Raw genomic sequence first — 12,496 nt, 5'->3', positions numbered from 1 at the left:
CATTTTATCCGTCATCATCAAAACACACATTTTCGCCAACACAAATCGAATCACTCAAGTGCCCTGCAGCCCAAACCTTAAGCTCCTTCTTTCCAAATAAAAGGAAATGAAAAAAAGAAAAGAAATCAAGTTCATCCTACACACAGATGAAGATATAAGGCCGTATGGGAAACTTGCATGCGTTCGCCACTCGTCGTCAACTCTCCGTGCCAGAAAGGGCTTGTGAGCGGAGATTCGGCGCGACGTCATGCTTTGCATATAGACGTCCCCGTGGCGAAACGTCATGCTCGACACGCGCACGCGTTCCCGTCCTTTCCCCCTTAATTGGCGGCGACAGATTGCACCGGCAGGACGCAACGTCCAACGGATCTCGGAACGACTTCGGCGGAGCGGAGATTATTTTACGATGCACCGGCGCGGCGGGCAACTCCGCTTCGCCCGCGGAGGGCAGACACCACGTGTGCCTCCTTTTTAATGTTTTACGGCCGCGTGCTACCCCGTGACGTCACGCGCGACCGGGACGATTGTCAAAGGGCCCGGCTGTTTAGTGGGGGCAAATATATGCGCGCTCCGCGTGCAGATATGGTGGAGAAAGCCAAAGCGCTTCGCGGAAACTTTTGCAAGGCGTATATAAAGGCGCTCAGGTGACGAACGCGCTTTTTTTTTTCCTTTTTCTATTTTATCATGGACATTCCGAAGGAGCGGAGTGAGGAGCTGTCGAGCGTGTGAAGACGAAATGGCTGCGAAACCTTGGAGGCCGAAGCAGAGACCCTTCGCGCGAGTCTGCGTGTGTATACGTTTAACGTTGGAAATAGAATTCCGACGCCGGGGATGCTGCGTAAACTGTTCCGCCTTGCTAGGGCGCTCCGTCCAACCGAGACCCGAACTGCGGGTTACCTTGCAAGTTGCAATGCGCCTCTTGAAGCCACTGCCTGCTGCCTTCCTGTCTCGCAAGCCAGCCAGCGTCTACAGGCGATATTACGGAAGCGTCGCGGTGCCGCCACATTGACCCGTTAACGTTATAGGTTTCTATCTGCATTAACAACCGAATTGCGCGGCACTGTAGTCGATTTGTAGGATGGAAATATTTGCATGAACGCGTTTCGCGTGTCACGACCGTGTTATTAGACGTCACTGTGCACGCAACTGCGAAATTGCTGGTGCAACGGCCTAAAATGGCGGCGACGCCTGCGAAACAATGCCCACGGCGGTTCCGAGCCTTCTGGACAGACTCAAATGTAAGCGGTGTGTTGCGTTCCTAAACAGCCCAACGTAAGCGGGAAAGTTCGATCCGAGCGCTCCGTCTGAAATCTGGCTCGTTCTGCATCACAGCTACAACCATGTTACTACAAATGGTCAACAGTGGCCGAACAAGGGAAAGCCACAGCCTGCAGAAGCCAGCGTCGTCACAAGGGCACCTGCATTCGTCGGGGCGGTCTACAACTGATTTCCTCGGCGTCAGCGCATATCGCCAACTAATTACGATCTCCGTCTTCCTCAGTGCAGACACAAGTGCACCGCACCCTCATTCTTGGATTTCGTAAAGAGGCACTTAAAGGGCCACTCACCAGGCCCCATAGCAAATTTTGGTTATACGCTAAAAGTTGTTACGTGTCCTCTAGGGAGCGTTCTGCGGCAACATTTTTCAAATCGGCTCATTGATAGCCAAGATGTAAATATTTCACCCGTGATTCAGGCGAGCTTCACCGCAAACATCGACGCTCTGTCCGCTTGCCCCGTCCAGACTCCGCAAGCGAAATTCCTTCCCTGCGTTCTCCCATACCGGACCTCGAGGATCGCGTGACGCAAACGTCACAAGATCCCGCGCGTTTTTTTTTTTTTTTTTTCTCGCTTTCTTGCGGCGCGGCGCACGTTGACGGCGTCGCGTGGGAGCTGTTGCGAGTGCCTCGTTTCGCGCAGCGCACGATTTTGTGCACTGTGCACGAGGACACCTGACTAGCTGTATAAGTCTGTGCTACACGAATACTGAGGCAGACACAAGCGGATCACAGAGCATGATCCCGCACTGGAACACGGTAGAAAATGACATAGTTTCGGTGTCTGCGCGCGCGACTGCACGACGTGGGAACAAGCAGACGAAACGAAAGTACATCTCTCTCGCTGCGGTGCGAAGTAAAACAAAAATATAACAATTACGTTTATATATATCGAAGCATCTTGAAACACTGTCAATAACAAAGAACGAAGTGGCGTCTTCCAAGGCGTCTGTGAGTGAGCCCAGTGGACGCGTGCTGCCGCGCACATGGAAGCGCGTCTTTGTGGATGCAAACCGCCATTCTTCGCGAGGCGCGGCAGGCGCGTAGACGCGAGCTTGCGCGCTTCCGCAAGCGTACGTGCGGTCCGGGCTTTGCAGACACGATCGTTATCGCGCACTGTATGCTATGCGCTTGTCAGCTCAATTAAAGAACTATAGACGCCGGCCAACGGCACATATTTCATAGGAAACAGGGTCTTTGTGAATTCTGCCTCTCCCTTATTTATTTATTTATTTATTTATTTGCTTGTCTGTCTGTCTGTTTGCTTGCTTGCTTGCTCGTTTTGTGACCTTCGCAGCCATCGCAAGAGCTCCGCAGAGGCTCTTCGCCCAGCTCAAATGTCTCGCACAGCGTCAACAAACATCACGCGCTCGCTGGACCTCGATCACATCGACAGCTGCGCTGCATGAAACGGTCCGTGCGTGGCATAATGACATCCATACGCGTCCTCCCTCTACATGCAAACATTTTATCCGCGTCCTTCTGCGAAAACAGGCAAGGGCGAGCGCAAAGAAGAATGCATAGCTCGCCAGTGCATGCGTGCACGTATCGGCGACAAGCAGATAGCTCGGGAGATTACGCGGACCTTCCACACTTCGGTCCGAGCGCCTCGCACGCCGATGCATCCACCTGTCGCGCCTCGTCGTCCTGTACCGCTCGTATTCACGCACGCCAGCAATTCGGGGAACTCGGCAGACGCGTCCACAAAAAAAAAAAAAAAAAAAAAAAAAAGAGAAAGAAAGAAAGAAAGAAAAACACAACCTTGGACAGAATATTCAGGGAATCGATGCTATGCAAAGTACTTTCCATGTATCCAGCTGGCTTATCCAGCTTTGTGTCGGGATCTCGCAAAGCATTAACGTGGCTAGCAACGCGTTTGCGTAAATCGAGTGGTGTGTGACATGAGCGCGCACGTGTGCGCGAGGACAGCAGCAACACGAGGTTGATGGCGATGACGATCGTATTAAGGCAACATGATTGCTACGTCCGTTCGACGCGAATTTATGCAACATGTCGATTGCTGGGTTCTGCATGCATGGATACTGAACGGGAATAAGCGAGGCATACCAGCAGCTTCTAGATAGCAGGCCTGCATGTGCTCGCTGCTTTATGGGATCGTGCTGTATATACTTGAACCGAAATTTTCATTGCCAGGCCCGGCGTGACGAAAGCAGCGACGTCAAAAATCACCGCGGCTTACGTCGGAGCATCCCTATTAGATTCTAGGGCAATCGGGCGAGGTAGCGTGACGTCACGTATCGAAGTGCACCGACCTCGTGTTATCTATAGAAGGCGCTGGGTACACACGGATTGCGACTTCATCTGCAACTGAGCACTGTACAGTCTTACGTGTGCATTTCTACGTCTTGCAGCACACGCTAAAGCGACAATGACACTTGTGCTCCGGCGAAACGTTAAAAACGCGATCAACTCGAGTCGATCGTGAACGCGGTGCACAGAGTCACACTGCTTCCGCGCAGCGTCAGCCGCTACGAGGACAGCAATGGGCAATGCCGGCCAATCCCGAAAACGGTGCAAAATCTAACACAACGCCTCAAAGCGCGAGCTGTAATTACGAGGAACGAACACGAGAAACTGGCACGCTTCGCATACGCCACAACGTCTCAACGAGCTAGTCGGCTTTGGCACGACAGAAGGGTATGCGTGTGCGATCATGCCCAAGTGCTCGGAGCACTGCAGGCTACTGCGTTCTAAGGCAGATAGGTTCGATTCCACTGTCGGCCGTGCATTTAATTTTATTAGAAGTAGGAAACGCTCGAGGCTAGACAGGAACCTACTTACCTACCTATACCTACCGCATAGTACTTGGAATGAGACAAACAGTGTTTTACATTAAAAATTCTTAAACTAAAACTGCTGCTCTTAAGAGGCTATGGCATTCAATCGTGACGTAAGACATTTGAGCTTTAAGGCAGTCGGTCGACCAACGACAAACAGCACTTTCAGACGAAAAGCTTTTCGAATTGGGAAACCGGCCCGTATTCGCAAAACGTTCTTGCGCCAAAAGACTGGTCGTACAGAAATGCAAACCAATCACAGTGTTTGGACACTTACGAACGAAAAAGCTCCGATGGCGGCGCGCTCAGTGGCAAGTGGTACTTGTGACGTGATGGCCAAGTGACACTCGCAAGCGACTAGCAAAACGTTCGACATTTCAAGGAGAGGCGACCAACGACTTAGACCGCGCGGCATTCTGAAAAAGACTACATGCGAGCGACAAACAACATGAATTAACGCGAACTCTGAAGGCGTCGTTATATGCGTGGCGAAAAACCTACGGGCATTAAAAAGATTTCAGCCGTGTACTGAAAAAGAAGGTTTCATACAAGGTGTCTCTTTAGCTGCATCAAATTTTTTTTGCAATTATATGTGGCTGATAGCACAATTTTATAAGTTGATTGATGAGGCAGCCCTCATTTCTAAGAGAAATCAAAATACCAAATCGAATAATTAACGTAATTACATAATTGAAATTTTAATTAATTGCATTACGGCCCATACTTCAATTTACGATTTGTAGCAGGTGAGTTCGCAAGGCGTATCCACTTGGAATGAAATCTCAGGACCACACCAGTTTCGAGATTCGAATTTTCAAATTATCTGACCAAATGTACTGGCGTTCCAGTTACTTTTGGGCTTCAATGCATAAGACAGTGCTTTCACAAGTACGCGAAACGGCAGTTCGCTTTTACCGCAGGTTTGACGGTGCATATCTCTGAAGCGATGCCATCCTCAGAATTCGTTCCAAGTCGATGTGCTTTGCAAGCTCAATATCTCCAATTCGTAGGTATAAATACGTGCCGTAAAAAAATAATTAAAAAGCTAATTCGCGTGATTGTATTAATTATTCAACATACTGAGTTCTTGTAGAAGTAATGGCCGGCCGCCTCATCGAGTAAAATAGCTCAAAGGTTACAACTGCGCTAGCTGCCACAGACATTTTTTTTAATTATTTTTTTTAAATTTGGTGCATCCAAAAAATGGCACCCCGTATAGACGCCTTCTATGACATAGCTGGGCTCGCACAAGAATTAATCGCCCGCAACCGGTGCGACGGCTTAAGAGAATGCTTTGGCTAGGGGGCTCCTGTCTAAATACATGGGAAATGAGAAATCGTTCTTCTCGGCAACTACTGCACCCAATTTTATTAGGTTTGTTGCATTGTTTAAAAGAAGGAATTCAAATCTAGTGACTGTAGATATCGAAGTTTCTGTTTACGCCATCAATTGTTTAATAAAAATAGTTGAAAACTGCGAATTCTCAGAAGATGAGCTATCAAGTTTACAACTGCTCTGTAACTCAGCAATGAAAAAATAATATCACAATTCTGTAAATTGCATCTAACAGTACATCTAAAGCATATAAAATTGGTGCGTTATACATGGTTCTCAAAGAGATCACTAATATGTGAGTAGGACTTTTGCAGAACCCTTGTAAACAATGTTTAAAGTTCAGGTAAAATATAAATTGATATACAACATTTGTCCGCTTAGGGTGCTCTAACAGATGCAGTTTACAAAACTGCGATATCTGTTCTTGGTGCATAACTACAAATTTGTAAACGTCGTGCTTTATTATTTTTTTAACGTTCTAATTTTTGAATAATCCATTTAAATGCTTCAGCGCTTAAATAGGAATTCCCCTTGCAGCAGTTAGCGAAATTTAACATTCTGTCTCAAACGCAACAAATTTCGTTAAAATCGGCCAAGCGATTATTTCACACAAGCGTTTCTGCGTTTTACGTGTATTTGAACAGGTTGCATCGGAGTGGGGGCCGAACTAAAGCTTCCTCGTAATGCGAATGGCTCGAATCTGGAAGCGCGCAGCTATAATTAACCTCGAATTAAGACTGCGCCATATATGGATGTCTCAAGATTCATGATCGATATGGAGCCTGACATTTCGTGCTACCTTGGTTACGAGCCTTCGTTGCCATATTCGACGAACGGAAGCCGTTTCGCTCGGCGTCACAATTCTTTAAAGCCTAACAGCGTGTTCCTTTAAGCGAATTTTTATCTTGCACTTAATTCATAGAGCTGTGTTGGACTATGGTATACCTCTCAGCACTGGGTGATTCACGCCACGACGTGTGATTCAGACAGAGCGGCAGAGATGGAGGTCACGTGGGGATTACACGCCAACTCTCCGCTTCGGCGCGGGCGACTAAGATTGAGGAGCAGCAGCCGGACCTTCGGTGGCAAGTTTCCAGGCAACAGTCATACACACCAGTCATATACACTGGCACACAGAAAATTATGATTGACATCTAGGCGAATAATCTATCGATTTAACTCGGTTTAATGTCCCGGTTTAGTGTCACTTTAAGGGCATAAATAGCGCCACAGACGAAGACGAATGAAGAGTTTGTGGCGCCCTTGCCTGTCGGGCAATATAAGAATCATTATACGCATGCGCATTCGCTGACATCCTGCGGTAATTATCGCTTCTTTTTCTTTACATATAGGGCGTCCCAGCTAACGGTAGCGAAGCTACGCCAAGGAAGAAGAAAAAAAAAGATTAAAAAAACATGGTGCAAGATACGACTTTAATGCTTACGGTGTTCGGTCACCAGACCCATATATGACGACCGAACACCATATGTATTATATATTTGTATCATGCACCGTGTTTTTCAAAACTGTATTTTCGTTGAACAGCTTGGCTAACGTTATATGGGACACACGGTATTGCATGCCTCCCACTGTGACAGGCTCGCGCGGAACGTCACGCGCATGCGCACACCACTGCCAACCCGCGCTGCGATTACGCTCACCGTGCATCGGCAATTAACGTTGCGAGACGCCGCTCCTTCGGACTCTTCAGAGCGCGGGTTTGGATGCCAGTTCAGAGTTGCTGCGTGCGACAAACCCGGCGCCTTCGTTAAAGAGAAAGATGCATGCATGCTGCGCCCGACGGACGATCTCTTCGTATGCATGAAACGAACACTGATTGTTTAAGGACAGGGAAATAAAAAATAAACGGAAAGAAAAAAAGAAACAAAAAAAAACATAGCGCAGCTTATAAAAATGTAGCCCAGCTTAGAGCAGATGATGTTCTACAGCGACGTCAGTGTTTCGAGGGCATCGACCTGACTTCCAGGTCACCTACAACGTCACTAGACGTCCTGGCGCAGTAAAGAAGCCGCGACCGATCTGACACTCAAGGTAACTACGTCAATGTCTGCCACTGCGAGAAAGTTAGTCGCGACAGCAGCCGTTGCGATGGCACTGCACTCTGACGTTCAGATGTATATACGAGCTTGCGCCGCTTTATATCTCACACGCACGCGTTGCTTTCTTTGTTCATCATATTTGCGTCTCTCAAAGCCAGGGATGTGCGAGTAGCGATGTTTTTTTTTTTTTTTTGACCGAATCGGAGGCCGGTGTTGCTCAGCTCCGGCCCTGAAGGCCAAGGTCATCGAGACAGCTGAAGAAGTCGCCCGGGCCCAGGGGCTCATGGCTGCCTAACCACAAGGTCACCCGTCAATACCTTGTTTTCCAATAAAGTCTTTACTCACCGACTCTAGACCGAATCGAATACGAATCGAATAGTGCCAGAACAGAATTGAATGCTATTTCGAACATTTTTCGAATAATGAAGAGCCGTTATCACAATTAATATAAAACGATGTTCATATCCTAGTATTCTTAAGGTTAGCAAGTTTCTGTCATTGCATAGTACATTATGATGCGTCGTTTGGTAAAAGCACAAATTAATTAGGCATTCGAGCAAACAAGTAGCTTCTTCGCATGCAAACGACTCTTCAGAGAGTACATGCGAATGATCGCTGCGCATGTATATGCTGTAAGAGGAAGCTTTATCTCGGGTGCTCCTATATAAATACGTGTAAAAGGAGAATTCGTTTTTCTCAGCGACCACTCCTCCAAACTTGACGAGGTGTGTTGCATTTAAAAGAAAAACTTAAAATCTAGATACTGTTCGTTTCGTATTTTCTATTTGGGTCGTCAATTTTTGTTTTTACAAAGAAATTGACAAAAAACGCAAATTTTCAGAAAACGAAACTATGAAGTTCACAATTCTGTAACTCAGCAATGAAAAATGATATCACAGTTATATGAATTGCATCTAATAGTACATTTAAGTGGACAAAATTGATGTGTTACACATGAATCTCAAATAATTCTGTAATATGGAAATACAGCTTTTGCAGAACCCTTGTACGCAACGTAAAAAATGGCGTTATATATAAATTGACACACTGAATTTGTCCGCTTTGAATGATCTAATGGACGTCGTTTACAGAATCGCGATATCTGTTCTTGATGGCGAGCTATTACCTTGTGAAATTCGTACTTCTATTTCTTATAACTTTCGAATTTTGAGAATCCTTTCAACCAAATTCAGGCCATAAATCGAAAATCGGCTTCCAACAGTCACTAGAATTTCCATTTCTCTCTCAAATGCAACACATTTCATTAATATAGGTCCAGAAGTTATCTAAGAAAAGCGTTTCTGCGTTTTACGTGTATTTGAATAGGCCGCGTCGGAGTTGGGCCCAAGCTAAAGCTTCCTCTTAAGTGACTTAAGTCTGCTCCCCCAAACAAGTTATGTTTTATGTGCATACTATGCCCGCGGGGTTGAAATTTTACCGTACTTTTTGCTCCAGTGTTCTGATTACTCGGGCGCAGCTGATGTTTTGAAATATTCGAAAAGTATTAGAAAAATATTCGCATTTACGAATGGCGATTAATCGATTCGAAGACTGAATCGAAAATGACATATGTGCCAGTCATGTATGTGTTTGCGTGATTGGCGCACACCGTATACTCTTAAGTCTCATTCATTCGTCGCGACTTCGACTCTCGGTCACGCGGCCGCATTTCGACTGTGGCGAAATGGAAAAAAAAAAAAATGCTCGTGCGGTAATGTTTAGGTTAAGTAAGACGGTCAAAATTTTTTCCTCGAGGCCTTTCGCTATAGGCGCCTTAACCCACTGTTCAGTTGCAGTATAGGTTAAACCGCATAATTTAACTTAATTTATCAATTCACACACCTGCGAGGAGATGGCACAGTCGTGCGTCCCACAGGGTGGGGAGAGGTAAGCCAGCCCGCTTGGTGCTTTTGTGTGCGGCCTATTAATATATCCTAGCTTCTTGCGCCGTATAATATAGTGCAGCACATGACGTGTATAGGCCGCGGCGACAGCGCACGGGACGTTTCTTCGATCTCCCTCTCTCTTACCCATGCAACCTCTCAATATGGCGTAACGACCATCAAACTTTTCTAAGGTGAGACGACGATAGCTGGTGAGCGAGGGAAAAAAAACACCGCCCAAGGACTCCGTACAAGTGGTTAACCAGCGAACTTGAAACGTGTGGCGTCGGTGTTTATTACAGCGTTAATCCCGAGGGCTCATTAAACGATAGCTTGGCCGGCTGCCGGGTCCTCGGTGCGCAGTTGCTGCTTGCGCTCGGCTGCAGGAACCTGTTCTTGTGCCCTGATTCGAGAGCTGCTTGTTCCTAAGGGGGTACGTGTGACGCGTGGCCTACCTATTTCGGAGCCGGAGAAAAACTGCAGCGCGCGCGCTCGGCTGCGAGGGAGAGCAACGACGTCACTACTGGCGCAGCTAATCCAACACCACATATATAAGACAAGGCCTTTTCACTCCGATCCATGGCGTCATGTTACACGGCCTGACTGCCATAGAATCTGATGGGGATCCTCCGGAGTAGGCAACAGTGATTTTGACGTCACCACTTTAATTCCGCCAGCCTTATCAATGAAAATTTCGGTCCAGGTAGAGCGACGGCATGAATCGGAGTAAACAGGCCTTGAGCTATCTAGGCGCACTGGCTAATCGCGCGTCTCTCTTTCTTTCTTCGCGCATGCGCATGGCGTTGCGCCGGAAGAGTTTTCGGTGTACAGGCGACCGACAGACGGACGGAGGGACGGACTAATCGGCTAGCCATATACACTGTGAAAAAAGTCAACCCTTGAAGAAACGCTGAGAAAGATGCACGGCGAAAAAAGCGCGAGCTTGGTTCCACCACCACGCGTGTTTCAAAGCCCGCAGCATCTACTTACCCAGATGATTCGCCGACCGTCCGAAACGGTCAATATGCATGCACAGACGAGGAGGACTTCTAAGGAGAGGCAAATCACCGCGAGGATCGGAAACCGAACAGGCGCGCCGAGCGCCAGCTGTTTTATTATTCTTTTTTTTCCTCCGCGTTTCACTCGAAACACGCAATGCCACCAGCAATGATGGCCCATACTGCGCACACGCACAGCCACCCAAATAAGCGAATCCGAAGCGAGAGAAAGAATATAGAGAAGGGAAGGGGGTGGATGGGGAGGCTTTGAGTCACCTGCATGTGCGCTTGATATAGCACAGGTGCCGCGCTCAGACCGCAGTCTGCACTGATGCTGCGGGCGGGAGTGTATATAGTACTACACGTATCGCTCGGCTCGCGCGCCCAAACACGGTCGCACGCACGACGGGGGCCGCATCGTGGGCACAACATATATACCGCATTCCCTCGAATCTAGGCCAGCCTCGATTCTTGGCAGACCCCACCCCCTTTTTCGGAAGGTCGAAAAATAAAATGAGAAATTTTCTTCGAATGCGCGCCGACTATGTATAGAGCAAACGACAGCAGCCACAAAAAAAAAAAAGAAGAAAAGAAAAATAAAGTGACACATACCGCCAATGTCAACTCCGCCAGCCACGCAATTGCACCACCTCACTGTACAGGCACTACTGTACTAAGAGTGTGCGGCCCTGTCACTTGAGGGCGCGCACCACGTCCATGGCGGTGACGGTTATTAAGAGCGCGTGCTCAGTCGCTCGATCAGCATTTTCCCGAAAGCTAACTGTAGAAAGGAAAAATAGGAAAAAGAAAGCAGAAGGAACGAAAAAGACCCAGAAAGAAAACCCGCTGACTGTGCCCACACTGCACGTATTCAATATTGTCAAACTGGCGCTACAGTTACACTGAGCTGTAGTAGAACGTACTATATGTACTACTACTACGTGGCTGCGGCGGCGGATAGTAATGACTACATTATGTCTTTTGGTGCTGGCGTTAGCAGTGAGCCATTTTTGCAGTTCCGACGGTTAATTGTTAGCGAAACCCTCGAATCTAAGCCGACCTGGCAGTTTCGATACTCATGTTTAAAACTGTCGGCCTAGGTGAGAATAAATTCGGTATATGACGCAGTCAGTGGCTAAAATTGGGGCCGCGCGGTCAACGCGCGTTTATATAGTGGCGGCCAAGCGAAGCACGCCGTCAAGCTTAACTTGCCGAAGTATATACCAACGGCCATTAATCAACCAGTCGTGCTTTCGTTTGCCCACTTATACATGCACTGCCGCGGGGAAGGGGGAACAGAGTTGCGATATCCGCAAGCTCGACAAACTGCCGGACAGGAAACCGCCCTAATTACTGTAGATGTGAACCGCGCCCTCCTGCTTACTTTTACTTTCTTTCTCTCTTTTTCTTTTCGACCTTACACGAGGGAATGCATGTATGACTCGTGGGTTAGGGTAACCTAACCGTGATGAGGGTTTAGATTACCACAAGATACAGAAAAAAGGCGGCGGGTGGCGCGGGAAGATACTTTGCGTACAATTTGCGCCACACACACACACGCGCGCGCGCGCGCACGGCTTCATTTTTTCATAGTACTGGAGCATCAATGCACTTTAGCCACATTGTTTGAAGGTGCATTTGTTGATATCAGTGTCAGAAATACAAGATTTTTCTTGCTCCCCCTCTCTCTCTTTCCTTAACGGATATGATTGCATGTATATTGCTCGTCTTCAACTTCAGAATTAGGCGAAGAATTGCTTAGTTAATTATAGTGCAACTGATATGGGAGCTTTGAAATCCACACGGCCGCTCGCGCTGTCAACAGGTGCGGCCGACCTTGAAGACGTCCTGAATTGGAGCCAACCTGAAATGATGGGTTCGCGCCCTTTCAAATATTTATCTCCCTGCTATAAATGAACTAAATTGAAAAACTGTTGCGGTAGAACACTCCTTAGAGCGCACGTGACAATTTCCAGCATATAACCAATATTTGCTATGCGGCCTGGTCCTTCGAAAAGGGTTCCACGGTGAAAAGTGTGCTCACCCAGCTAACAACCAATAGGCAAACAATAAAAGAAACTAAGGAGAACGTACAGGGTGTTCCAGCGAGCACGGACGCGACCACAAGTAAAAGGAACGGACAAG

The 12,496-nt window shown here is 47.6% G+C and overlaps 1 protein-coding gene across 6 annotated transcripts in view; it reads right to left on the bottom strand.

Moving 5' to 3' along the window:
• mnb (minibrain) overlaps positions 1 to 12,496 on the bottom strand; it is a 128,176-nt gene that overhangs the window by 55,131 nt on the left and 60,549 nt on the right. Inside the window, exon 1 of one of the 6 annotated variants that reach the window (XM_075692321.1) lies at positions 7,072 to 7,093. The exons of the other annotated variants lie outside the window; for them this stretch is intronic. Within the exon in view, the coding sequence (XP_075548436.1) occupies positions 7,072 to 7,078 (7 nt within the window). The 5' untranslated portion in view covers positions 7,079 to 7,093. Of the gene's footprint in view, positions 1 to 7,071; positions 7,094 to 12,496 lie in introns of those variants that run through there. 6 annotated transcript variants of the gene reach the window in all.

This window comes from Dermacentor variabilis, chromosome 5, assembly GCF_050947875.1.
Source record: "Dermacentor variabilis isolate Ectoservices chromosome 5, ASM5094787v1, whole genome shotgun sequence".
NCBI lineage: Eukaryota > Metazoa > Arthropoda > Arachnida > Ixodida > Ixodidae > Dermacentor > Dermacentor variabilis.
This window is presented reverse-complemented; position numbering and strand designations above follow the sequence as displayed.